Here is a 27,494-nt window from a genome sequence, read left to right as displayed (position 1 = left end):
ACAGGGCATGATCTTTTAAATGCCCTGACAACCCAAATCTGATCGGACCCGGTGTGCAGAGCTGCTTTTGCAAAGGCCCATATATCTTATTTATACAAAGGGGATATTCCTCCCACTGCAGTGTTCTGCACGTAGGATGCCACTGGCTCCTGATGTCCTTCCCAGTCCCTGCGGAAGCTGGCCAGGAGGATGATGGCTCCCGCTGCCCGCTCCTCCAGGCCAGAAGGGTTTTCCTGGCTCCCGGTGCCCGCTCCTGCCGGCCAGGCCAGGCCAGCTCAGGCTCTCGGCAGACCACATCCAGGATATCCACCCCGAAAAAGCATCAAATGCCACAGCCGGGGTCTGCGGCGCGCAGGCGGCCCCGCGCCCGCCCGCCTGAAGGCGAAAATCCGTCACACTGCCCTGAGAGCCGCAGTTTTGGGGTGAAAGGCGGCGATTTCGGCAAACCCACGGCCCCCGGAGCCAGCCAGCAGCGCCGCCATTGCTGCGGAAGCAGAGCGGCGCTGCGGCCACGCCCCCAGCGGGCGGGCACAGGCGTCGGGGCCAATGGGAAGCCCCGCGCCGCCGTGCGCGGCCAATAGGAAGCTGCGCTCGGCGGCCAGCGGGGCGCGCGGCGCCGCACGTGGTTGACGGGGGTGCACGTGGGCGGCGGCCATGGCGGTGAGAGGCGGCGGGTCCGGGCCGGGGGATCGCGGGGCTGGTCCGGGCCGGGCCGAACCGAACTGAGCCATGCTGTGCTGTGTTCTACCCGCAGGGCTCTCCGGAGGCGGCGGAGGAGGCGGAGCAGGGCTCGGAGCCCTCCGCCGGAGGCGCGGTGCGGCGGGGGAAGAGGGCTGCCCCGGCAGCCGCAGCCCCGCAGCCGGCCAAGCTGAGCCGCGCCGAACTCTACAGGCCGCCGACCAGCGAGGAGCTGACCCAGCTGAAGGAGACGGAGGATCTGTTCCACTCCAGCCTGCTCCGCCTGCAGGTCAGCCGGGGGGGCCGCGCACTGCCCCACGGGGGGAGCCCGGAGCCGGGGATGAGCTGGGGCTGTGTTAGGGGAAGATCAGCTGGCAGCTGGACCATAGGATCATAGAGCAGTTTGGGTTGAAAGGGCCTTTAAAGATCATCCAGTTTCAACCTCCCCAGGGTCACTTTCCACAAGACCACTGTATTGCTCAAAGCCCCGTGCAACCTGGCCTTGAACATTTTGAGAAATGCAGCATCCACAGCTTGTCTGAGCAACCTGTGCAAACACACAGGGATTAATTTCGTCCCATTTTTAAAATCTAAACCTACTCTCTTTGAGTTCAAAGCCATTGCCCCTTTTTCTATAGCTGTATGCTCTCATAAAAAGTCCCTCTCCAGCCTTCTTGTAGCCCTTTTAAGTGGTGTAAGGCCACAATAAGTCTCCTCAGAGACTTCTTTTCTCCAGGCTGAACAATCCCAATGCTTTCAGCTTTTCTTCCTAGGAGACATGCTCTATCTCTTTGATCACCTTGGTGGCCTCCTCTGGGCTCACCCTAGCAGGTCCCTGTGGTTCCTGTGCTGGGAGCCCAGGGCTGGATGCAGTGCTCCAGGTGGGTCTCAGCAGAGCAGAGCAGAGGGGCAGAATCCCCTCCCTGCCCTGCTGCCCACGGGGCTCTGGGTGCAGCCCAGGACACGTTTGGCTCTCTGGGCTGGGAGTGCCATGGCTGGGCCATGTGCAGCCTCTCACCCACAGCACCCCAAGCCCTTCTGGGCACGGCTGCTCATCCCCCAAGCTGGATTCAACATCTTGCACATGGTGTCTAGTTGATTCTCATGGGCTCACTCCTTGAGCTTGCATGGGATGTGTGGCATCCCATCCTTCAGGTGGTTCTGACATTGGTGATTTTTATGAGGAGCATCTTTGATCTCTTAGCTACTTGCTGCTGTCAGTGGCAGGCTCTCCAGGGCCTGGTTGGAGGTGGGAATCTGTGTGGTTGTTTCCTGCAGCTGATTTTCTGTCATACAAGTTGCCTTCCTGAGAGCTGCACTTGTGTGCATTACATCAGGTTTTTTTTTGCCTGGACCTTGGTTGGGCTCGAGATGATTGCAATCCAGCACTCACAGAAAATGGCAGGAACTGATCAGGCAGGGTTTAAGGAGAGTTTGTGTCTCCCAACTCACCAGCTGTCCTCTGCAGCAGGCTTATGGTTGGTGCTGGAGGACAAGGTAAAAGCAGCATTTCCAGTGTTACAGATGTCTTTGATGGTCCCCTTTGCCCCTACAGATTGAGGAGCTTTTGAAGGAGGTGACATTGAAGGAGAAAAAGAAGAAGAAGATCGATGCCTTCCTCCATGAAATTAACAGCCTGCTGAGCGCCATCCCAGAGACCCCAGAAACTGAAGTATGTTCCAGGGTTATGGAAGAGGTGCCAAGACCCCTCTCCTGGATGGAGCAGAAGCAGGCTCTGCTGTTGCTCTGCAAGAACAGCTACTCATGCACTGTCTCCTTTAGGGGCTGAAAAAATAATAATTTGCTTTTTCTTCGAGGAAAAAGCGGGGACACTGTCTTTAGATTCTGTGCAGCTGTGTGGGGAGCGGGGTCTTGGTCCCTGCACATGTGCTGCTGTTGATGCTCAGAGTGTTTTGTGTGTCCTGTCTGTTCCCAGCTCACTGACCAGGCCTGGCTCTCCGAGGGTGTGAAGGTCCCGTTCCTGCAGGTGCCGTTCAGTGTCAAGGGAAGGTTCCGCTTCGTGCCCCCAGCCGAGCTGAAGGTGGTGGGCAGTTACCTGCTGGGCACCTGTGTCAGGCCAGAGATCAACGTGGACATTGCAGTGACCATGCCACGGGTGAGTCTGGCCATGGCACCTCCTAATGGCTTGGGCCCTGCCAGAGCCCTGTCCTCTCCTGTCCTCCATGACCCCTGCCCTGCCCACTCCATTCCTCAGTGAGGTGGCAGCATCTGGATATGCAGGGTGACTTCCACAAGGAGCTGGGGAGTGTGGGCTGGCCTCTTGCTCTATCAGAGCAGCTGTTTGATCTTAGTTCCTAATGAGGATCTTCCTTTTTTCTGCCTGGATGGAACATTGCCAGGGAGATGCATGCTGTTTTTTTTTGTACTCAATTGCACTTTACCACAGCTCCCAAGACTGTTAAAGGGAGGGAGATGTTTGGAGCCTGGTAACCTCCCCTTGCTGCCCTGACTTGATTGCAAGAAAAGCTTGAGACCAAGCACACCCTGTTTGGCTGCATGACTGCTCTTGTCTCCTGCAGCCCTGGAGCTCGGTGAGCCAGTATCAAGCTCCTGACCAGCTTGGAGCTCCTTGGGGCTGAGACAGGGCTGCCTGTGGGGCCAGGGGGAGCTGTGGGTGCAGGGGTGCCTTGGGCTGAACCGAACTTGGCAGGCAGGTGAGGTGACGTTGTCCTGTCCTTCTCTTCCTAGGAAATCTTTCAGGACAAAGATAACCTGAATCAACGTTACCACCGGAAGAGAGCCCTGTACCTGTCCCACATTGCCCAGCATTTGTCCAAGGAGAAGCTCTTTGGCAGCGTGAAGTTTGCCTACATGAACAGCAACCATCTGAAGCCCATCCTGCTCCTGAGGCCTCAAGGTGGCACTTAAGCCTTGCTCTGATGTGGGGTGTGACTGGGTACTGGTGTTGGGTGGAGGGTGCTGGTGGTGGTATGATACCATTTAATGCCCCTTTGGAGAGGGATCAGTCTGAGGCTGCCATCACAATGGGTGATAAATTTTAGGTGCTTCTCAGGTGTTTTCTCTCTTCACCCAGAGTCTAGTCCTCAGGGTCTCTCCCTTTTCCCAATCCTCCCCTGTGGCTTGGCTGGGCTCTCCAGCCTTGGCCTCACTGGCTGTCATGTCCTGCCAGTGTAAGTAGAAAAGTAAACTTTACAAAACACACTTACATCCACCACTGCCCTTTATTCCTACTCTCCCCAGCCCTGTTCCCCACTGTTCTCCTGCCTTCCCCAGGAACCTGTGTGCAGTCTGTCTCTTCCCTGATGAGATAATGTGGGATGCATGCTAAGTGCTGCTTGTTCCCACAGCCCTCAGGAGATGGTGGGTTGGGGTCTGGGGCAGATGTGGGATGGCAAGGCCAGGGCAGGCAATGCTGCCAGGCTGGGTAGTGTGGAGGAGATTGGGGCTGGGACATGAGCTGTGTGACCTCAAGGTCATCACTGATTGTGAGGTGTGGTCGCTCTCTTCTCTGAGATTATTTCTGCTGATGTTGAACTTTGCTGGGAAGGAGGTTTTGCCTTTGCCCAGGCTGGGGATGCTCCGTGTTTTCCCAGTTTAATCTCTGACATCTCTTCCTCCTGTACGTCTCCCCTCGGGTGCTTACAGGCAAGGATGAGAAGGTTGTCACTGTCCGACTCCATGCTTGTCCCACCTCGGATCTCTTCAAACCCAGCCGCTTCTACCCTAGCAAGAACAATGTCCGGACCGCCTGGTTCATGGAGCAGAGCACCCCCAAAGAAGGTACAGCCTGGGGCTGGGGGAACATCAGGCTGTTTGTTTCAGGCAGAGCCTGCCCCCAGTGCCTGTGGGTGGGTTCACTGCAGCCCTTCTAGTTTTTGGTTGGTGTTTGGGTCCAGCATGCTGTCATCTCTCCACACAGGAACCACGGAGCCCCCGACCCCACACTACAACAACTCCATCCTCTGTGACACAGTGATGCTCTCCCACCTGCATTTCTTGTCTAATGCAGCCACGGACTTCCCAGGCATGAAGGATGGCGTGGCCCTCCTCAAAGTTTGGCTGAACCAGCGGCAGCTCAGCAAGGTATGTCCTGTGCCAGGGGGGGCTCTGCTCACCTGGCTAACCTGCCTTTGGCCTGCTCTCCTTCCTGTGGCACAAGGGTGGTGCTTTGGTCCTGTGGGTGGGGTGGCGGCTTATGGCTTTGCTTTGAGCTGTGTTAGGTTTTTGTGGAGGCCCCATCCTAATTTGTGTGCTGCCATGGGGTTGTGGTACCTCTGTTTTCACAGGGCTTGGGGTGCTTCAGTGGCTTCTTGGTCTCCATGCTTGTTGCCTACCTGCTGATGAAGCGCAAGATTGTCAAAATGATGAGTGGCTATCAGGTGTTGAGGAGCACTCTACAATTCCTGGGTGAGTGTCTAGGGGCCTCTGTGGACCAGGAAAGGTTGCTGTCTCTGCACACAGCCTGAACATAGTGGGGGAAGAGGCAGAGAGGCCATTGTGCCTTTTCTTTTGTGCTGAGCCCCTGTGGGTGGGATGGACAAGAGGGGATGAGTCAACAGAGCAGGGCTGGATCGTGCAGCTTTCAGTGGATAATTCCCATCACAGGGTGGAGGCCAGCATTGTATTGTAGCTCTATTGATGTTTTTAGACTTTGGTGGTATTGGCATGTAACCATGCCACTGTCACCAGGGGCAGAGGTGTGGATGCTGGTGTGACTTGTTCCTTCCTGTCTGTCCACAGCCACCACTGACCTGAGTGTGACAGGGATCAGTCTAGCCAAGGATGCTGATCCCTCCCTGGTAAGCAGCCCTCTGAGGGGTCTTGTGCCTGAGTCTCCTGGGGCTGGGATGTGCCTGTTGCAGGGATGGCAGATGGCAACAATTTTGGTGTGTCTTGGTGTTTATGATGCACTGTAGTACTAAGGACTGTGTTTGCTTTTCCAGCCTGTCCTGGATGATTTCCACCAAGCATTTGAAGTGGTCTTTGTGGATCCCTCTGGACTGGTCAATCTCTGTGCTGATATGACTGCAAGCAAATACCACCAGGTACTGAGCAGGTTGTGGTGGCTTCTTGAGATGCTATGTAATGAGTGAGCTCAGACAGGCAGAGAATGGTTAGATGTCTTTGAGGAGCATGTAGGACCAAGGGATAGCATTCATTGTGGTTTCCTAAGCTTTTAACATCTCCAGCTTTGAAGCTTGGAAGTGAATTTGGAGACTTCTATGTAGTACTGCCTTGCCAGTCTTGCTCGAGTGGTGTGGGAAAGTTGTTTCCCTCTTTGTGTGCACCTTTGGGTGAAGCCAAGCAGCTCTTTAGCAGATGTAGCTGTTCTGTAGGAGAGAAAAAAATGGATCACCTTAATGTCAGGGATATCAAGAAGGGACAGATGGCCAGCAGTGAGAGCAGTTTGTTTCTTGGCTTCATGCCAAGGACAGAGACTGGGATCAGGGTGTGCTGCTGACCATGGAACTGGGCTGGCCCTTGTTGATGGGGGAGCACAAGTGACCACTGCTGGAGGGATTTGCTTTCCTTCTCCCTTTGCATTCATGCTCCTGCACTGCCTTCCCTCCTTGCTCAGGTCCAGTTGGAAGCCAAGCGCTCCATGGAGATTCTGGATGACCGGATGGTGGATGGCTTTCAGGTGCTGCTCATGACCCCGAAGCCCATGCTCAGGACCTTTGACCACATCTTCCAGTGAGTCTCACTGTGCTGGTGGGGTGGTGCTGAGGCAGCCTGCTCAAAGACAAGTGAGCTGCTGCTGGCTTTGGTCCGGGTTAGATTTGAACTTACCTGGTGGGAAGTAGCTCTGCTAAGCTCTGAGATAGACACTGGTACCTCCTTGTACTGGGATGTTCCTCTTTTACTGTCTAGATAGCTTCCCAGAGGAGGGGAGCAATGTTTAAGCCTTGGAAACAATGACCAGCATCTCCTGAGATGCCAGAGGGCATTCTTGTAGCACCCATCCTGGGCTAGGACCCTCAGTTCCCCATTTCACCCATCCTCTAACATAGCCCTCTCTCAGAAAGGATTTGGTGGCAGAGGTAGGTGACCAGCTTCTCTTCTTCTCTGTAGCCTGAAGCATGTCTCCAAGCTGCAGGGTACCTGCAAGAAGATGGAGCTGCTGAATGAGCTGATGGATCGGGGTGGGAACTATGTGGCTGCAGCCCTGCCCTTCGTTGTCTCACTGCTGGCACGGGGTCTGTCCCAGAGAGCACAGCTTGTGGCTCACTCCCTGCCCCAGATCCCCGAGGTAAGGCAGCTTGGCAATGACACTGCACCCTTTGCAGCTTGTGGGGTTTCACATGTCTCTGGTGGCACTACAGAGCATAGGGAGGGCATCTGTGCTCACTGGGGAAGGAAACAGGCTTGTCTCCCTTGGTGGGAATATGGAACCTGAGGCCCTGCACTGGGCTGTGGGATGCAGCTGTGTTGCTTGGTCTGGGCACAAGCTCTGGTCCAGAAATGAGGAAGGATGAAGATAGCTTTTCTTGTAATTGGGGAGACCTATTAGATGAGACTTGCCCTGTCTGTGCTTGTCTGGGCCCCTGGGAGAACATAGCAGGAGGTTCATCTAGCACCCCAATATCCCAGCAGCTGCTGCTCCAGAAACCTCATCTCTCCTTGTGCCTCATGTTCCTCATTTTCCCACAGTGGCCAATTGATGCTGACCCCCCAAAACACAAGGATATGGGACCCCTGACGTTTGGCCTCCTCTTTGTCCCAGAGTTTGCTGCCAGCACGCTGGAGAAGGGTCCTCAGGCTGATCACCCTGAGGTGAGGGGAGCCCTGCTTGTGCTGAGTAAGAGCAAAGCTGGTGCTGTGCTGTGATTGAACACAGCTGGGAGGCTGGCTGGTAATCTTGGGAAGGTTTTGTCTGGCCTGGAAATGACCCGTGTCCCTGTGCTGGCTTGGTCAATGTCCCCCCACAGGCCTTGGAGTTCCGGACATTCTGGGGAGAGAAGTCAGAGCTGCGTCGGTTCCAGGATGGCAGCATCTGTGAGGCTGTGGTGTGGGAGGCCAGCACTGCCTGCCAGAAGCGCCTCATTCCTGAGCAGATCGTCAGGCACCTGCTGAAGCTGTAAGTTGCACTGAGCAGCAGCTGTGGGTCGCTCCATGTGTCACTGCCGCCATGTGTCCTGTGGGTGGGAAGGGCAAGCACCTGTTGCTGTAGTCTCTGCTGGATGTAATGCAGAGGGCAAGGAGGCTGCATGGTCCTGTCTGTACCATATGGATGGGACGCTGGGACACTCCTCAGAGCTCGAAGAGAAGATGTCTGGACCTTGCAGGACATTTTTGTGAAATCCTCTGAGACCTTGTAGTGGTTCACAAGATTGTGTTTTCCCTATGGCATTGGAATGCGTTTGCAGCAGTTTATACCATCTGCCAAAAGGGAGGCCCTCTTGCACAGAAAGGAGGATTTGCCTGTGCCTCTTTGTCCTGGCTTGAGGATGGGTCTTGTGAGCAAAGGCTGCACATTGGTGCCTTTGGCTTTGCATCCTGTGGAGCTGCACAAGTGCTGGTCACTTTGGGTGGATTACTTGGGCAGGGAGGAATGCACAGAGATTTGTCTTTTCACCAGAATCTTCCTTAGAGAGGGATTGCTCATCCTTGGGCTGATCCATGCAGTGTGAATAGGATCAATAGGCTGGCATGTCGTAGCTGTGATGCTCTGTTGTCTTCTCCTACATAGCCATGCAGATATTCCCGAGTCCTCCATCTGCTACACAGGAGCCCTGCTGGAATCTGTGATCAGGACTGGGAAAGAGGTATGATTGCTTCCCCGTGGGGCTGGGGCTCTCTCCAGGAAAAGCAATGAGGGAAGGGCTGTAGAGAGGTCATTTGAGTGGCTCTGAAGCAGCTGGGTGGTTCCCTAGAGAATGTAGTAAGGGTAAAGATCTGCCAAGTCTTTCATGGTAGCCAATGCATAACTGCTGAAATCCTCTTGCTTTAGCATCTCCCAGACCTCATTTTCCCCTGCAAGCACCCCACTGTCCTATTCTCACTGCTTTTGCCCCTCTGTCCTCATGCCTGAGCATGTATTACTGTCCCACAGTGCTTGTCTGGCTGCACCTCTGAGGTACTGCATCCTTTAGGACATGGGCCAGGCAATTCTGTGCTGCCATCCCTTAGGTCCAGCTGGCAAACCCAGGAAAAGGATCTTTCCCGGCATATTGCAGAGGGCTAGATTGTGCTCCATTTGAATGTGCAGCCAAAACAAAAACCTGCACTTTCAGACAGAAAAGATGCATCTTAGAGACTGGGAAATGTCCCTCCTTACAACTTCTGCTTTTCAGCTTGTGAAATTAAAGTCTGGAGATGAGCCATGAGCACTTTGGCACCCTTTGTTGGTCTTTTTGTACTGATGCCTTAGGATTTTAGTATTAATATTTTTCATATATTTGTAATGCTGCACTTCTTTAGTGTATAACTCTAAACCCCATATAGAGTGTTAGCTACTGTCTTCACGTTTTGGTTAGACAAAACAATTTCTCTCTAGGCCTGGAAATCAAGGATACCTTACTATCTCACGCCCTGAGAAATGTAAACAAAAGGGAGCAAACTTGGAGTAAATGTCTTCATTACCTGAAGCTGTAATTGGAAGATTAACCCCTAATGTGCAAATGAACCAAACTTCAGAAAGTATGAAAACCCATACTATTTTTGGGTGTAGCCCCTGAGGGAGGCTTTGTCTGCCTGAAAATATGCCTGAAGGCCCTTTTTATTCCCTTAATTTTGTCTGGCTCTGCTTTTAGGTAGTCCCAAAAAGGCGTCAGTACAACCAGCTCTTTACCTGGTTGTTGGATGGAGGAAGAAATTGTTTCCTTTCCACTTTTTCAGAAGTGGTGCACATTCGATGGAAAGGATCTCCTGAGCCAGAACCGATTGCAATCTGGGCAGAGCTGGGTGTCAGATTTGGGATGAGATGCTGGTTTTCACAGCCTGTTGTGTGGTGAGGCAGGAAGGTCTGTGTGCTGTGTCCCTTCAGGCTGATCTGGGGTTAGCAGGGCTGATACGCCCCAGTCTGATAGGGGATGCATTTTCCTGGAGCCTGAGGGGTGCTTAGGGGTTCCATTGTTGCCAGTCCTTGAGGAACAAAGGAGAAAGTTGCTGTTGAGTGTGAGGTGCTGGGTGCAGTTGTACCTGCTCCTCCAGCTGTTTGTGTGCAGGCAGCTTGGGAAGCTAGCAATGTGAGGATGTGCAGGATGAAGGCAGAGGAAGGGTGCAGCCACAAGCAGGATGGGGTTAGTGGTTCATGGCACACCCACAGAGGGTGCTGCTGCTCCGCCAGAGAGCCGAGGTTGGAAAACTCCAGGCAGGTTTGCTCCTTGTGTGACTCAGCTGGCTCTGAGCTGGGTGGATTGGTGTCACCAATGTGGCCTCCCTGACAGATCAGGCTGTCAGGATGTGTTATTTAGAGAGGTGGAAGCAGTAAGGGCAGCACCAGTTCTCCTTCTGGTGCTTCTCTGCTGCCCTCCACAGGGTTCCTGTGATGCTCTGAATGTTTTCTGTCTTTGCTTTTGCCATTTGCCAGCGCTCTGCCTTGGCTAAAGATGTAGTGAGTGGAATTTTCTATTAACTGCTGCCTCTGTTGGCGTCATGGTAACTGCTGGGGAGACAGCAGCACTGCTCTCACCTTGCCAGTGTATGATCCCTTTATTCCCAGATCATTATTGGCTTCTCCTTTACTGTAGTGACTGCTGGCAGTACAGCTCTTGGTGCTGCCTTGGTGTCTTGCAAAATAAATAATTTTATTTGCCTCTGGGGCTGCTGGAGAGTTGCAGACAGCCTTGCCCTTGTCTTTGCTCTCTTTCTTACCTCCCAATTTTGCTGAGCGCTCTTGCCAGAAGCTGCTCCCCTGGGGTGGCAGTGCTGGCTCCTTGGGGCTTGGTTGTGATGGCAGCCCATGAGGGAGGCGAGGTGAGTGCAGGAGCAGGAGAGGTGCTTGGAGAGGCTCCCTGTGTGTCCACAGGCAGGGGGAACGGGCGAGGAGGCCATGGTGAGCGTTGTCTGCTCCTACGATGACCTGAGCCGCAAGCTGTGGAACCTGAAGGAGCTGCCTCTGATGGTGACGGCGGTGCAGGGTGTGCATCCAGCCCTCCGCTACACAGACGTGAGTGTCCTGGGCCATGGCCACGCCTGGGCGGCTGCGGGGAGCTGGGGTGAGGCAGGACCAGGAGAATGAGCCACTCTCTGCTTTTGTGGCTCCTGAGAGCCCTTAGGCAATATGGTGCCTCTTCTTTGCTTGTGCATCCTTTGGGCTGGCTGTGCACAAGCTGACCAAACCCTCTCTGCTGGAGGGCTTTGCTGGTGTGGGAGGTTTGGGTGAGGGGATACACATTGCCAAGAGGTTTCTGCTCCCTGTTCTCAGTTGCTGGGTGGCTGTTCTCTTTCAGGTCTTTCCTCCCATTCCTATGAAGCCAATTTATTCCTTCCATAAGAGAAGCAAGCACTTTCTGCTTCCTTCGGAGGAGAAGCCCTGCCCAGCCTACATAACACCTTTGAAGAGTAAGTGGGGTGACATGTGAGTGGGAGATGATCTGTTGGAGGGAAGTGGAGGCAAGCATCAGTCAGACCTGGCTCTGTTATTGCTGTGTTGGTGTGCTACAGGCAGGAGCAGAACCCTGTCTCCTTCTGTCCTTGTACTGTAACCTGTAGTTCCAGATACCCCCATCCAACATCTTGTTTCTGGGTGAGATTCCCTGACCTCCTGCTCTCCCTTTGCCCCCAGTCATCTGCCACATGGAAGGCAGTGGCCAGTGGCCACAGGACAAAGGAGCCATCAAGCGCATCAAGGCCGCTTTCCACCTCCAGCTGGCTGAGCTCCTCCGGCAGCAGCACCAGCTGGTGTGCAGACCTGCAGTCACCCATACTGATGTGTACAAGGTAAGGGAGTCCCCAGAACCTTCCCCAGGCCTGACCTTACCCAGGTGGGGGGGTGTGGCAGTGATCCCACTGGGCAAAAACAATATTTGGATGGTGAGCCTAGGAAGGAGTGTGGTGAGACTGCCTTGATGTCAGGATGCTGCTGTTGTGTCCCTGAGGAGCAACATAACACACATCATGCTGCTTATGTCACCACCCAGCCTGACTTTGCCTTGTGTCCCATCTCAGGATGGCTACGTGTTCCGTCTCCAAGTAGCCTACCACCGGGAGCCCCTGATCCTGAAGGAAGTGGTCACTCCAGAAGGGATGCTGAAGTACCAGGACACAGAGGAATCTCGGCAGTTGGAGCTGGAAACACTGCATCTGCCCTATCTAACCAGCTCACTGCATGGGTAAGTGAGGCAGAAAGTGCCTGAGAGGTGAGAATGTGGGACATGCTGGAAACCTGCGTGGAGGTGCTCTTGGATCCTGGAGGGTAGAGGAGCTTGGATCCTTCCTGGGTAAGAGGAGCTTGCTTTGGGAAATGGCCCTTCACCTGGCCTTGTGAGGGGCTGTTTGGAAGGATTAAGGGAGGGGTGTGGGTGTGAGTGGCACCACTTCTCACCCTATAGTCACTGGTGTGAGGAGACAAATGCAGCATGTTTAGAGGGGGGCATGAGGCAGCATTTTCCTTTCTTCCCCCAATATCTCAGCAGCTGCTGAAAGTCTCTGTGCTTGTCATGCTGTGTAAGTGTTCCTTGCAGATTTTTGCCCCTCTCTTCTTTCTCACCAAATGCCAGTGTGGGTCCTGGGGTGTGTGGGCTGAGCAGTGGCATGTGTCCCTCCTCACAGGCTCCAGCAGCAGCACCCTGTGTTTGGCAGCACTTCCCGGCTGGCCAAGCGCTGGATCAGCGCCCAGCTCCTGAGCGACAGCATCTCTGAGGAGTGTGTGGACCTGCTTGTGGCATTTCTCTTCCTCCACCCAGCCCCGTTCACACCACCCAGGTGAGGATGAGGAGCTGGCCTGATGGGGATTTAGTGCCTTTCATTACATGCCATGGAGGAAGGGTGGGATGCTGCTCAGGTGGGAGGTGTTGGGAGGGTTCACAGCAGGGAGCATGAGGCCCCTGTGCTGCCAGACTACTGTCCCAAGTCCTGTTGGGAATTCTCAGAGGAGATGTGGAGATGCTTAGCACTGAGGGCTGTGGCTTTCCCTATGCTGTGCACTGCAGAGAAAAGGGGAGAGCAGGTAAGGCTGGGAGTGAGTGTCCTTGTGGCCTCTAGGTGCTGGTGGCACAACTGCAGGGTGTCTTGTGCCTTCTGGAGGGCTGGTGAGGCTCCTTGTTCTGGGGGTGGTGGCCAGGAGAAGCAGGGTGAGAGCTGTGTTTGTGGCTACCAGCATGCTGGGGCTCCTGGGCTCCCTAGGAAGGATGTCAGGGTGGTGATGGCAGCTCCAGCCTCACTCCTGGAGAAGGCTTCCAAGGGAAGGATGAGGGGTTGGGCCCTGAAATCTGAATAGAGCAGTGGGTTGGTAAATGCTGGCCGCTGGCAGACAGATGTTATGGGGCCCAGAGGAAGTGAAATGAAGTTAAAGGAAATGTTTTTCTTCTGTATGGAGTCAAAAGGTTACTCTGCCCTGCACTTGGGGTGCAGTTTCCTTTCCCAAAGTAGCAGGAACAGCAGTCTGATGCCTAGAATGCTTTCCTGTCTCCTAAAAAAACAGAATTCCCATCTTCCCAGCTATCTGGCTTTGTGCATGTGTCATGTTACAGGGGAAGAGGCTCTCTGGGAACTTGGCTGGTGTTCAGGCCTGCACCAGAGATGGGAGCAGCTCTCTTTCCACCTCCTCCTTGTTCCAGACCCAGGAGTCTGGGTGGAAGGAGCATCAGAAGATTGCGCAGCTGGGAGGGGATTGGGGGGACACTGTGATTTACGTTTTGCTGGTTTCTTTTTCCTGAGGAATGAGGGAAAAGGGTGATAAGACTTTGCCTGGAGATTTGGAGAAGGGGAAGTGTCTCAAATTTGTTCTGAACTTCCCTTTCCCATCACAGATATCCCTTGTTGGGCTGCATGTGGGTTGGGCCTTCACTAAGTCACCCCAAGTGCAGCCCTTCTTGCTGCCAGGGGAGCAAATGCTGATGTTGAGCTGTTTTGTCCTGCCTGCAGCTCTCCACAGGTGGGGTTCCTGCGCTTCCTCAACTTGCTGGCAACCTTTGACTGGAAAAACAACCCTCTGATAGTCAACCTGAACACTGGCCTCACAGGTGAGCAGGCAGTGGGTAGGAGAGCTGCACCATGAGATTCTTGGGCCCTCCTTGGTCAGTGCCTGCCTCCACATCTCTTGGATACATCATAGCTTGCGCTATGAAAAGGAGATTTTCCACTCCCTTGCTCCTGCCCTGTCATGTTTCACTTGCCTGCAGGATGGATTTGGTTGTGCCATGTGTGGTTTCCTTTTTTTCCCTGCCTGCCTCTGAAGAGATGGGTCTCAATGATGATGCTCTGCTGCTTCTGGTCTTCTTGTTGAAATCTGTGACAAGCGTGGGTGGTGTTGGATGTGGAGTTGTCTTTGAAACAGTCTGTTCCTGCCCTCTAGTGTTTTGTCTGTTGATTGTCGTTTGGGTACAGGCTAGAGCCACAGGAGACCATGGGATTGTATTTGCTCTGCAAAGTCATGGGATGGAGGAGATAGTTACACCCAGCTTTAAAGCTGATTTATAAAAAAAATAAAGGTGTCTGGGAGAGAATGGGTTTTGAAAACTAATATTTTCCAAAGTGCCCTCCAACTTATTTTAATGAACTAAAGAGCTTTTCCCCACTTGAGGGGAAATAAAAGACAAAAGGTAGAACACTCTTTGGATAACACAAACTGTCACTAGCTTATAATGTGAATTTCCAGCTTGTGTCAGTCTCAGTACCTACCATGCCTGAGCTCACCTGAGTGGGTTCAGAGCAAAGGTCCATCTGATGGGATTGAGGCACAAGCCTGAAGTGAAGGAGCTCTGGTTTCAAATGGAATGTGGGATCAGAGGATGGGAGAGAATAAATCCTGTTGGGCTGCCTTTTTCCTGGCTGTGATGGGGGTAAGAGGAGCAGAGCAGGCAGAGCATTTCACCTGTCTGCCTGCCCTCTCCAGATTCTGACTGCACGGAGATCAAGAACAAGTTTGTAGCATCACGCTCTCGCCTCCCCGTCATGTTCCTGGCCACCCCCAAGGACCAGTGGAGCTCCATGTGGACCCGGGAGCGCCCCTCAGCACAGGTGAGCTGGCCCTTTGTCCCCTTGCCTCTGGTGCTGCTGGCTTGGGGCACTTCTCTGCTCCTAGTGCTCTTAGAGCCCCGTGAGGGAGGGATGTCACTGTTACATCCAAGACTGCCAGGTTTTACCCTCTGACTTCCCTCCCTCCCCAGATCCTGCACCGCCTTGTCCTGCTCGCCTCGGAGTCTCTCCGTGCCCTGGAGGAGCAGCTCATGGACCCGCTCAGTGACCAGGATGTGAAGGTGACCCCTGGGCACAAGGGTTTTCAGGCTCTGGCCAAGCAGACTGGGCTTTGCTGGTGGTTGCTGGGATGTGTTAGGAGGTTTCAGGCTGTAGCCCTGGGGTTGCCCTGGGATGTAAAGCTGCAGGGATGGGAGGAGGGAGGCTGGTGTCCCTCTATGCCCCCATGCTTCTGGGGGACCAGCTCTGCACTGCAGCTTGGGGTGACTAGGACAAGTTTATTCTGTATTCTCTAGTTTTCTTGGGACATGAGCAAACCCACAATATTCCTGTGCCAAACCAGTTGTGTGTCCATGACATGATCCAGTGATTCCTCTGGGAGACTGTTCTGGAATAGTTGTGGAAATCTGGCTTGTGTGCTCAACTCTAACCAAGCTCAGGGTGTTGGAGGTTTTGGCAGGACAGGCACTTTAGGAGGATGTTATTTTGGTTTGAATGGAGGAGTAAAGCCCCTATGGAGTTTAACCCTCTTCAGTTTCTCAGCGATTTCATTCTTTAAGTAAACTAAAACATCCATTAATGCAATGGACTTTAGAGATGTGTATTTATTTGCCCTTTGAAGGGAGATACATGTGTTTTGAAGGGTAGTTTGTTGATGTATGAGGTAGTGAACCAGGAGATTGAATCTCAAAAGACTAAAGAAGCCAAGCAGTGGTTAGATGTGACAGATTCACATTAAGGACAGAAAACCTCAAATGAAAACCAAAACCAGAAACAGCACATACAGTGGGATTTTTTTTTTTTGCTTAAGCAATATGAAAAGGACTTACTGATACTGCTTTCTGTTCTGCTTTATTTTGCACTGGAAGTGTTATGAGGTGAGGATGTACTTGAGGCAGTAGCAGTGTGTGTTACAGGACTGTGAAGGAATGAGGCATGGCCAGTGTGTTGCAGTCACAGTGCTGGCCCTAGACTGAAATTCAAGAGGCACATTGTGAGCTGAGGATGGTTAGCTTCTAAAACAGTCACCTGGCCAGAGCAGCCTCCCAACACCTTGACTCAGCCTCCTTGGGACTCCTCCTTCCTCCCTTCCATTGCAGTGGGAATGTTTCTCATTGCCATGGAATTATGCCAGTGTCCTCCCTATGGGAGCCTATGATGTTCCTTAGGGATAAACATGGGATGCTGTTTCGAGAGCAGAGCTGGGGGAAGCGAGGAGGAAAAAGCCTTTCCAGTTTAGTTTAGAGTTGGCTCCTCTACAGTTGTCTCTTGTACCTAAGAGAGTGCTGCAAGCTGTTTTTTTTTGCCTTTGCATGTGGGTGCCATGGGGACATGCCTGCTGTCATGAAGATGCACACATGGGTTTGCTCCCAGGGCACACACAGGAAGCCATGGACTTGATCTCTGGGTGGGACAGGAGGTCTGTGTGGAGCAGAGCTGGGACTGACGCAGTGCTGGTCACTGATGTTCTTCATGTGTGTTCTCCCCAGCCTGGCTGTAAACCAGTTCCAGGCAGTGGGTTTTCTTCCAGTGCCAAGATGAGCAGTGTCCCATGCCTTTGTTCATGTCTCTGCATCATTTGTTCCATTTGAAAATATACATGTAGTTTTAAGTTTTTTCCATTTTAATACAGCTGTATCCAATAGCCTGTCCAAATATTTATGTGTCTGGGATTGCTCCCGTCCATTAATGGGGTTTTGCTCTCACCCTCTGTCTGTGTGATGGAAGATGCTGTTGCCCTCTGGGGCAAGTCCTGGTGGACAGAGGGGGCCATCCCATTATTAAACAGCTGCTTTGTCCCCTGTGTCTTGTTCAGCTCTTGTTGGCTTCTTGATTGCCCTCTTCATCCTGAGGCTATGCCATGTGCAGTGCAGTTATCTATCTCAGCTCACCTCTTTGTCCCTCTCTGTTGCCCACCCCACTAACATTTACTCAGGTAGGCTTCCTGGGGTCTGTGGCAAGCTTGTAACGTGAATCTCACAAAAGATTTGTCTTTGGTTTACTGCTTCCTAAGGAGGAGGAGACAAAATGCAAACAAGGACTTGGGAAACCTCTCTTACCCCTCCTGCCTGCTTGTGTCCTGTATTGACTAGCACTGTTTGTTTCTCCCTGCAGATGGTCTTCCGCCCTCCTTTGGACTTCTATGATGTCCTGATCCACCTGAATCCCAGCCAGATTCCCCGGCTCCTGGAGAGTGTGGACCGGCCGGTGAAATCGGTTTCCCGTGGCGTGGTGAAGAACAGCTCTGCCATGAACATCCTCTTTCCTGTGGTGGATTATGACCCTGTGCAGTTGTACCTCCAGGAGCTGAGGGTAAGCACGGCCCGTTGGGGAGGCAGATGGGATGCCTAAGGGGGAGCTCCCCTTGGCTTTTGGATTGCTGCTGGTGCAGGACATGGCTGGTGACATCTTTAGGTACTTGCATGGGATGGGCATTGCTTCTCCAGCAGAAGTCCTGGTGAATACACCACCTCCTGCATGGAAATGGGAGTGCTGCTGTGATGTGAGGGTGAGCTCAGATAGAAACCACCAGGAGCTTTTGCTGAAGAAGGTTGTATTCAGCACAAAAGTGTCTTGAAACCATTTGTCTTCAGTTAGTTAACTCACTTTTCATGGCTTCTTCCACCATTTGGTGCTCATGATGGGCAGTAGCCACATGCAATTTCTGGAGGGAAGTACAGGTATCCATGACATGGTCCCAGTAAGCTTTCTGCTGTTAGGCCAGTGGTTGTGTGAGCCAGAGGAGATTAGTATTGGTTACAGAGTGGTTTCTCTGTGTTTGGCCACATGCATAATAACCGAGGAAGTTGGTAATGTGGGAATATGGAGAACATCAGTACCCAAAGTCATTGACCATGTTGTTTTCCACCATAAGGCCAAGCCAAAGCCTTGGCAAGCTGGGGAGATGTGCAAAGTCCTGGATGACAGCAGTGATCCTCCCTGGATGTGGACAGCCTGTGCTTTGCAGTTGTGCAGCACCTGTCACTCCCCTGCTTCAGATATGGTAGCTGGGTTAGGTGTTGGTGTTGGGTGTGCAGAGAGGTGGGGCTGTGGTGCCCTCTTCTTAGAGCCTGCCTTGACTTTGAAGTGCCACCATCCCTTACTGTTAGGAGTGCTCTGAGCAGTGTCAGAACTGTAAGCATGGGAATCCAGGCTGGCTGTGGCAGGAAGGGGCCTGTGGGGGTCTCTGGCCCCATTTCCCACTCAGGACAGAACCAGCTTTCATGTTAGAGCAGGCTGCACAGAGCCCAGTTACAAAATCCCCATCTCTGTCTCCAGGGATGGGGATTTCCTACTTCCCCGCCCCAATGTTTGGCCACCATTGGAAAAGTGGTGCCTGAATTGAAACTCCATTGTAGGCTGGAAGATTCTGGGCCCTCTCAGTTCAAGCTCTCCTTTCCCCTAATTAGGTACCTTAGGAGTTGGACAAAGAAAATCTGCAGGGGTTTCTTTGAAGGTTTCCTCATCCTGGGCACAGCTCTGTTATCCCCCAAGTTGCATGCCAGCCCCAGTGCTTGATAACCTGTGTCCATGGGAATCTGCTGTGGCTTCAGCAGAGCTGCCAGGTCTGACAAGGTGTAAGCTTAGTCCTCCTGTCACCCACAGCAGCCTAGGACAGTCTTGGGTGGTGAGAGACAGGGATGTGTGAAAGGCCTAATAAAACTGAGGAAGACCACCAAATTTTGATACAATTTCCTTGCAAAAAGCACTGCTTCCTTACCTGGAAGGACACTTGGGAGAGGAGGTGCCCAGTGCTCTCCTCCCTTTGAGAAGGAAGGTGGATCTGGAGGTCATGCAGACATGGTCTAGAGAGCACTGGGGGATTTCTTGGGCAAGAGGGAAGGGGAGAAGCATCCTTCACAAGGGTTTTAAAAGGGAGGAGGAAGCAGATTTGGAACTGTTTGCTTTTCACTTCCTTTCTGGTGTCTGAGGAGTCGCATCAAGACCAGTCCCTTGCTTTTCAATGATGAATGTTTGACCTGCTGCCATGAAACCTCAGCCAAGAGGTGCAGATGTGGGTAGGAAATGTAGTTTTTAAAGTGTGAAATACTTCTCTACCTCATGCTGGAAGTGGGTTCTATTGCTGAACTGAGTTTTTCAGCAGCTACCAAGGTGCTGCAGATGCATGGGGACAGAGCCTCTGTATCTCTGAAGGGGTCAGGGCTAAGCAGCTCTCAGGGAAGCCTGAAAGAAAGAAGAATGCTTGCTTGAAGAGAAACTGGAGGATGCTGGATGAGCTGATTGGGAGAGCTGTCTCTTTGGGGAAGCTTGCAGCAGGTCTGGCTGTAGATTGAGGCAGTCAGTCAGGAAACTCATTGAGGTTTACAGGGTTTACTTTTATGTATCTAGACAAGTTGATGTCAGTAAGTGGCTCTGGAAGTGAAAGGTAGAGAAAAGATTTTCCTGGAAGGCAGCTTTCATTAATCTTCAGGCAGTTATGATTTATGTAGTCCAGTCAATAGTGACATCCAAATTGCCTGAATCTTTACTGCTTTTTACTGCCCATTTTTATTAATACAGGTTATAATAGATTGGGAATTGGGTTTGCTCAGGTTGCAAACTGCAGTTGCTCCTAAATCCAATATGCTAACGTCCCAATGAAGGAGGATGGATATGAGCAAAGGTCACATTGTTGGAAGCAGTGTTGATTCTCTTGGTGTCCTTTGTTCTTTGACATGAGGGTTCTTAGGAGGGAACAGATCAGGAACTGGTTGCATCTTTCTCTGAAGAGTGAGCTGTGGGGCAGAGAGCCTGAAATCTGCCTCATCATCTCTGTCTGGGGGTCTTTTCTTTGTCTTTAAGGCTCTTGGATATTGTTTGTTCTCTTGTGGCTATCAAATTGGAGATATCTTCCAGTAACAGTTTGCTTGTCATTCATAGCATCCAGATCAGTAGTGGGCAGTCCTGAAGGAGCTGGTAAATATCTGCTTTTCTAGGCAAACAGCTGTTTCTTTTCCTGGAAAAGTCACAGAGGTGATGCTGCACATGGTCTCAAAGAACTCAGTTGTATCCAGTTAAGTTGGAATGCCTCAAAAGCTGATTTTGCACTGCAGGACCACTGCAAGCTGCTGATGCTGAGCTGTCAATAGAAGGTACTCCATCCATGAGAAATCATCTGACTTCATCTCTCAGTCTATTGATGTTGTTGCTTCAAGGCAAAACCTTTTCATTGACTTTGGCTTTGCTTGGTAGCCTCTGCAGCACCTTTTTATTTCTCCTTCCCTGGCTCTTGCTGCTCTAAGCAGTGTTCAGCTCTTCCTTGTCCTGTGGGCTGGAAGCCATGGGGGTGATCCAAACCCTGCAAGAAGTTGGTGCAAGAAAGAAGTGTGGTGACAGCAGTGAATCCTTCTGAGAGAACTTGGATGAGAAGGCAGTTTGGATGCAGAACTGACTGGCTTTGATTCAGAGTAATTTGCTCTCTCTTAACAGCACAAACCACAGAATTGAGCAATGGGGCTGTGGCCATGGCTGACAGTGCAGCCATGGTGGGTTTGTAGCAACAAAGGGAGACATCTGCCTCACAGATGCTGTGGGATTTTGTGTTCTTCTGTGGGAAGAAAAGAAACATCTGCCCTTTACTGAGATTTCCACACGAAAACAGGATTTAAATGCCTCGGTGTTTTGATTGAATTGAGGGGGGCGGGGAGTGGCTTCTTCCCCTAGTTCTGACTGGTAACCAGGAGATGCACTCTTCTGTCCAGCCTGTTTGCCCCTGTTCTAAAGTCAAAGGGTTTAGCAAGGCAGTAGTGCTCTGGAGATGAAAGATTGCTGTGTGCCTTTTCCAGGGAGCTTAATCAGAGCAGAAAATGAAAGAAGAGGTGCTGAGTCCTGACTGCTTGATTTTTTTCCTGCTTCAAGGAGATGTGCTGCAGGGACTGGCCTGAGTTGCTCCGGTGCCTGGGAGGCTCTGGGTAGAGATGAAAGGCTGGCTGTGGGATTCAGGCAGCAAATTCTTAAATTCCAGAACTGATCTGATAGAGAAGGCCTGTTGTGTGATCCTGTCCACATGAGAAGGCTTTGCAGACACTTCTGAGGGAAAGCAGGTGCCAGACATCCCAGAGAGAGGGCTTCCCTGGAGATTCAGCCCATCAGCAGCCTCCCTGCCACCTACAGCTCAGAGTGCCTGGTTGAGCAAACCCTGGGTTGGCTCCTGGTGGGGATTCTGCAGCAAGGCTAAATAAATTTAAGTGTCTGGGATGAGGCTCCCCTTGAGTCTCCATCATGGCTGCTGATCTATGTTCTGGTGGCTGTGTGGCTGCAGAGCACTCCTGTGTTTGCTGGGGATGTGGCGTGAGAAGGCTCAGTCTGTGCAGCTTTTGCTCCAGGGTGACTTGGCTGTCCTCTGGCCTTGAGACCACCCAGAGCACACAGGGCTTGTGGATTTGCTTGCCATGCCTGTCTGCCTGCATTCTGGAGCTCACAAAAGCCAAAGGCTCTGGTCACTTCCCTGCGCAGTTCACTCGTTGTGGGGTAAATTAGGTGAAGCTTCCTGTGCCATGTCCATCTGCTGTCTGTTATGGCTCTTAACAGATCTCACATTTCTTACTGGGTCTTTGGTCTCACCAGGTCACTGATGGGATGTGCTGTCATTCACTGAGATTTAGCCTTGTTGGGCTGTAGGAAGAGCTTGTGGCGGAGAAGCTGTCCATCTTGTGAGATCTTTTCTGTGTGGATGAGCAGGAAAATGTTTCCTGCTTTACAATAAACATCCCTCTAAAGAAATGTTTTGCATTTCTTGCACCTTAAGGCAAGACCTATCAGGAAGACTTTGAGCCCTTTCCTTTCTTCTTCCCATGGTGTAAAAATGCGTCTCTTGCTACTGCATTTTAGAAAGGAATTAATGATAATAAAAATTCTCTTTTTCCTAAAACATGTAAGCTGTGATCCTGTGATGTAGCTGTAATTGGTGAAATCTTTCCAGGTCAGTCTGCTCCCTTCTTGTTTTGACTGACAGGGCTGAGTCCTCCTATGGTAACACCAGGTAGACAGGGAAAAGCTGAGAAAGTTCTGTGTGCTCTCATGTTGGGCAGGAAGCTTCCTATCTGGATCTGCACCTTTGGAAAGGCAGAGGTGTCAGGAAATCCATCACCTGCTTTCAGGGCTGCAGAGCTGCCACAGACCCTTAGCATAGTGCCCTGGGCTGAGGGTGGGTACACGTGTGTGTGCCCCTTTGCTCAGTGTGACATCAGCGCCATGTGCTCCTGGGCTGAGCTGACAGGGGACTTGTGGCTGCATTTCTTCTGTGTTGGCAATGCCCTCCCAGAACCTCTGCAGGGTTTGTCGTGTAGAAAGTGACAGAAGACTTTTGTCTCAATGATTTGGTGGATTGACTTCTGTGCTGGTGCATCCAGGAGGACATGAGTGGCTTCTTTCCTTTCCACATTTCTTTCCTGCTGTCCCCAGGCCCCAGGACAAGGGATGGCTATGTAGCTCTCAGGTGGAAAAGTTTGCTTAGTTTGGATTCAATTTGAAACCTTTTATCAGCTGAATCTCAAACCCAAGGATTTCCTTTGTCTTTTAAAATAAAGTCACAGAGGTAGCTCCAGCCTGGGGTTACTTGGACAGTGCTCCTTGCTCTGTTGGGGTCGTGGAGGTGGCTCTCTCTGTGTCACATACCTGGGAGCATCAGGGCAGGGCACAATAGGGTGGCAGAAACCTTGTAAATGTTAACCACAAATAAGCAGTTGTTTGTTGGAAATAAGTAGCTTTAATAAGGTTTTACACTGGTGGGTTCCTTGCTAAGAGCACTTAAAATTCTCTGAACACTGAGCAAGTGTTTATTGATGCATTTGCCTTCTGAGCTGCTGTTGAACCAGGAAATACTACTGTAGGACACATTTTTGTGTGCAGAGACCTCCCTTAAAGGCTCTTCCAGCATCTGTGATGCAATGAGCCTAATCTCTTGGTAGAAGCAAGAAAAAAATGCGGGGATAAAGGGTCAGATGGAAAAAATCCTATCCCTAAAAGACAATGTAGATACTTAAACAGTAGCTACTTAACTAGCAGCAAGTAGATACTTAACAATGTAGATACCTAACAACTAGTAGATACTTCAGTAAATTTCACTTAGCTCATTGCAAAATCCATGCTTCAGATGGAGGTGCTTAATCTGGTAATCCCATTTTAGATCCAGGCATTGTTTTACTCACTACATTTCTCCACCCTTTTCATTCCTGTAACCCAGATGGTTTCTTAAAGAGGTTGTTCTAATCTTCTTCCAGGTGCCATATACACCTTCTCTCTGGACAATGAGGCCTCTCCAAAGTGAAGCCCTGAGCTTGTAGGTCCCCCATGTCCCTGTGAGATGGGAGCCAGCTGTTGGTTTTGTTGATGGCAGAGATTTCTGTGGGCCTTGGAAGCTGACTTGCAACAACCAAAGATAGAGCACCTGGAGAAGTGAACAAACTTAGTCCCTGCCTTTTATCCCTTTTCTCTGAAACTTTTTCTGGAAGAAGGTGTTTGCAGGCTCAGACAAGTCCAGTGACACTGGGCAGAGAACGTGGGATGTGGAGAGGAGGGTGAACTGTTTGCTTTTACTCCCCAAGCCTCTGAACAAACAGGAGTGCAGTGACTAACACACCTGACCCTTTTAATGCTGCCATTTCTCAAGAACTCCACAGCTCATGGGCCAGTTTGAAACACTATCACATGGATGACACTGGGAGCAGGACAAGTGCTGAGATTTTGAATTGGATGCCGTCTTTTTAACATCTGCCCCCTGTTCCCTGCTGTTTGGGGAAAAAAAACCCTAAACCTACTGGGTATCAGGCCAAACAGTGGTTTTATTGGGAAATTAGCTGAGCCTGGGAGATTTTTTTTACTGCAAATGCTGCTGGCTTCTGTCCAGCAAGATGCATCTGTAAGAAATACTGTTCTCACAAGGAGCATCGCGTGGCACTGAGGCCTCGCCCTGCAGAGTAGCTGGGCCTTTTCAGGTTCTCACATGTCTGCTCCCCTTTGCTTCAGAAAGCTGCACCTTGGCGGTCAGCGTGCCCTGAGCTTTACTGCCATTCCTTGAGCTTTCCCTCCCTCCCTCTTTGGCTAAAAAATGAAGAGTCTTCCCGGTTGACTGGGCTCTGAGCATAACCCATTGCTCTCAGTACAGTCTCAGTACAGGAATGCCAGGGTGATTTACCTCTTTCTCAATGTATTTTTAGACAGTGGTTTTTCTAGCCAGTTTGGTGAAATAATGCCTTGACCGGGCTTGCCCCTGTGAAAGCCCATGGAGTGGGATGAGTTGGCAGTTCTTGGGATCTTTCCATCTTGATGACCTGATTTTTGTTGCCCTCTGTGAGGGCAGCAACACTCCAAACTCAAATCTGTCTCTGAAGATTGCAGACAACTCCACCTCTCCTTGCTTGTCAGGTCTGTATTCTAAAAATGCCACCTTGCCTTTTAGGATCACTGGTAGCACCAACCCACTCTACTTTTTTTTCCTACTGCAATTCTGGTATGTCCATACAAGAGCCCATCCAAGCTTGTCTTTGATTATGGTTTTCTTTTCATACACATCCTCATGAAAACCTCATGATACAATGATGCCAGCGGAGACTTCTCTTGGTAAAAGCTGGGAAACTAAGGTGAGGGAGAAGAGGGTCTGTATTCTGGGCAATAGTTTGTTCCAAGTCTAGTGAAACCCTGTGCAGAAGCTTCTCCTGTGCTGATGCTGAGGACTGTTTGCTCAGCCTGTTAAATACATCTTGTTGCCTGATGTTGATCTCCACCAAGACAAACACGTATCAGGGAGCAGCTGCTTGGCTGTCTTGGTCAGCTTCTTTCAGGGTACACATCTCTTGGTATCAGCATGTTGGGTGATGAGCTGTAGGGCCAGACTTTTGGGTTCGAGAAGTTGCTTGCACACAGCATTGTTTCCTTGTGCTGTGGTGCTCATCTGCCTCCTTGCAGCCCTGGGAATCCAGCTGGCGTGGGCTTGGGGAAGCCAGGCTGGGCTTTAGTCATCCCTTTGTGCAACATCTCTCTTTGATCTCTGCTGCCCAGCACCACCAAAGGAGATGCTCACTGGCTCCACTGCTGAAGCACAAGGGGCAAGGAGGAGAGATTGCTGCAGTGCCTCCTTTGAGCTTTCCATCTTTCCACCCCACAGAACTTTGTGTTATTACTTAAAACCTCTGCTCTAATGTTTCCTTTTTTGATAAAAGTCCTGACAGCTCACATGGGGTTTATCTCGGTGGAAGGAGTTTGATATCTTGGTTGCACAGATTGCAGAGCTTGAGATGCTGGCCTCTGGTTTTGTGTTTGTCTTTGGTGCCATGAGATGTACTGTGGCAGGACTGCCTGCTGAGCAGCGCCTGCCTCTTTCTGTACATGCATTGTGGAATCTTGGATATGGTTGCTGGACACTGGGAAGGTACAGCTTGGTAGTGCCCGGTCAGCTGATGGAGGACCACAGTGAGGGACACTCAGGGGTTGTCACTGAAGGATCACTGTCCTTAACCTGTGTTTGTTTTCTCTCCAGAATGCCTTTGATGATCTTGCCTTGTTCTTCTATGACAAGCATGGAGGTGAAGTGATTGCAGTTCTGTGGAAACCTTTGAGCTTCCAGCCTCAGCCTTTTAAGGTGAGTTTTTGCCTCTGTTTTAAGCTTCATGTTACCTTTGTACCCTGAAAGCTGAAGGGCTCTTTTTATTTTTCTGTATGGTAATTGCTTTGTTCAACTCTCATCAACCCCAAAGCCTTTTGAGAAATGGAGGTCATGGTTTTGTCGCTTCTTGGAAGGGGAGAAATCAAGACAGAGATGTGGCCATAGTGCCTTCAGTATCAGGAGAACTGAGAAGGGAAATAGATTATCCCATTCTTGTGAATGATCTTCGGGATCTTCCCAGAAATACCTAGCCCACAAGAAGCCTAGGTCTGGAGTGCCCCTGTCCTCGTTGATGCATGGAACTGTTTTCCAGCTGCTCTGTGTGGGTTGGGAAACCCTGGAGGGTGGTTAAGCCAGGTGTGAGGCACGCTGGAGTGATTCATGCTGCTTTCTATGAAGGAAAGACGCAAAGAAACCGGTTACTCATGGCTCGGAGCTGGCAGCCCAGGCTCTGCTGTCAGTCTCTGGTGATTTATCTCCCCTCTCTTCACGGCCAGAGGGCATTGGCCATTCTGCCTGGCTGCTGTTGTGAAACCCAGTTATTCACAGTGGTGAAACAGAGGAGGAGATGCTTGCATCGTTGCTGAGTCTGGCTGGGTTAAACACAAGGGTTCTGCTTTTGCCACTGTTGGAGCCAAGGATACCTTCCCACCTGAGGTCTTAACACCCACCAAAGAGCAGAAGCAGCTCTTACTCAACCTTGTGCAGTGATCCCTTTTGCACACTCCTTGTACCCTGCTTACCCAGGCTCTGCCATGCATCTGCACACTTGTCATTCCACCATGCCCCTGGCCATTGCTTTGCCTCGTGACTTTCTCACACTCTTGGGACTGTGGCTCCAGGGTAAACCCTAAAAGGGGCTGGAAGGGTAATTTTGCACTTTGTTAGCTCTAAAAATGAGCACTGATAGTGTTGAGAAGTGAAACTTGTGGAACTGGGTGTAGCAAAGTTTGTATGTGACAAGGCAGGAGAGGAACTTGGTTCACTTGTTTGGGGCTGGCAGAGGTTGCAGTGCAACTCTGAGCAGGTGCTCCCATTTGTGCAATGTTCTCTGTGTCCTGCAGGTCTCCAGCATGAGGGGAAGGAAGGTGACAACTCTGAACAACGAGCTGGTCTGCATTCCCAATGTGGAGGCAATTCTGGAGGACTTTGAGATTTTGGGAGAAGGCCTGGTCAAAAGTGTGGAAGCTCGTACAGAGAAATGGACTATCTGAAACCACTGAGATGTATCAGAGCGTACTGTCCTCAAACAGTTTGTTACCTCTGGGTCTGTTCCTTTCTATAAATCAGTCCTAGAAGAGCCTTTTAGCTTTCTAAATCCCAGAACTGTATGTTTTACTCTATTTATCTTTATATGTATGGTTCAGAAAAGCAATGGGACCTGATGTTGTTTTCAAAAATACAAATGCCTTTTTATTTTGAAGGAAATATAAAGATGGGATAAAGTTTTTGAAAATGTTCCTGTTTCTTGTTCATTGTAGGAATTGGAGGTGTGCTCACATGAAAATGGAAGGGTCTGAAAAATATGGCGGAAGTGTGCAATGGAAAGACAGTTTCCTGGTTTGGTAGGGAGTTTATATGAGATGCTGCTGTTGTAGGGGTTAGCAAAGCCAAAAGAACAGTTGTTAAAAGAATGACCAGGTTATTCCCTGCTGCTCAGCCCCAGTGAGGCATATTTGGCACACTGTGTTCAGTGCTGGTTTTCCCAATAAAAAGGAGACATGGCTACTGGAGCAGGTCCAGTGAAGGGCAACAAAGACAATAAAGGAATTGAAGCCTCTGTGATGAGGGGAGAGGGTACAAGAGCCAGGCGTGTTCAGCCTGGACAAGAGAAGGCTCAGGGGGTTTTGCCAATGTGGTGAGGCAGTAAAGAAGATGGATTGGGTCCAAATGATGGGTGAGAGGGGTAAATTTAAATGGAGAAAGTTCT

The 27,494-nt window shown here is 51.1% G+C and overlaps 1 protein-coding gene across 1 annotated transcript; it reads left to right on the top strand.

Annotated features, from left to right (window-relative positions):
• Nucleotides 1-617: 617 nt before the first annotated feature.
• On the top strand, nt 618-27,020 carry NOL6 (nucleolar protein 6). The gene is made up of 26 exons (XM_064736431.1): nt 618-660; nt 755-967; nt 2,234-2,350; nt 2,615-2,794; nt 3,388-3,556; nt 4,306-4,440; nt 4,580-4,743; nt 4,947-5,067; nt 5,401-5,459; nt 5,604-5,705; nt 6,239-6,354; nt 6,733-6,910; nt 7,312-7,434; nt 7,590-7,738; nt 8,351-8,426; nt 10,631-10,771; nt 11,055-11,166; nt 11,390-11,544; nt 11,773-11,936; nt 12,376-12,528; nt 13,690-13,787; nt 14,660-14,784; nt 14,934-15,023; nt 17,077-17,274; nt 25,439-25,540; nt 26,629-27,020. The coding sequence occupies exons 1-26, from the start codon at nt 655-657 to the stop codon at nt 26,776-26,778; spliced, it is 3,396 nt and encodes a 1,131-aa protein (XP_064592501.1). The 5' UTR covers nt 618-654; the 3' UTR covers nt 26,779-27,020.
• The last annotated feature ends 474 nt before the right edge of the window (nt 27,021-27,494 follow it).

The sequence above is a fragment of the Zonotrichia leucophrys genome, chromosome Z (genome assembly GCF_028769735.1).
Source record: "Zonotrichia leucophrys gambelii isolate GWCS_2022_RI chromosome Z, RI_Zleu_2.0, whole genome shotgun sequence".
Classification (NCBI taxonomy): domain Eukaryota; kingdom Metazoa; phylum Chordata; class Aves; order Passeriformes; family Passerellidae; genus Zonotrichia; species Zonotrichia leucophrys.
This window is presented reverse-complemented; position numbering and strand designations above follow the sequence as displayed.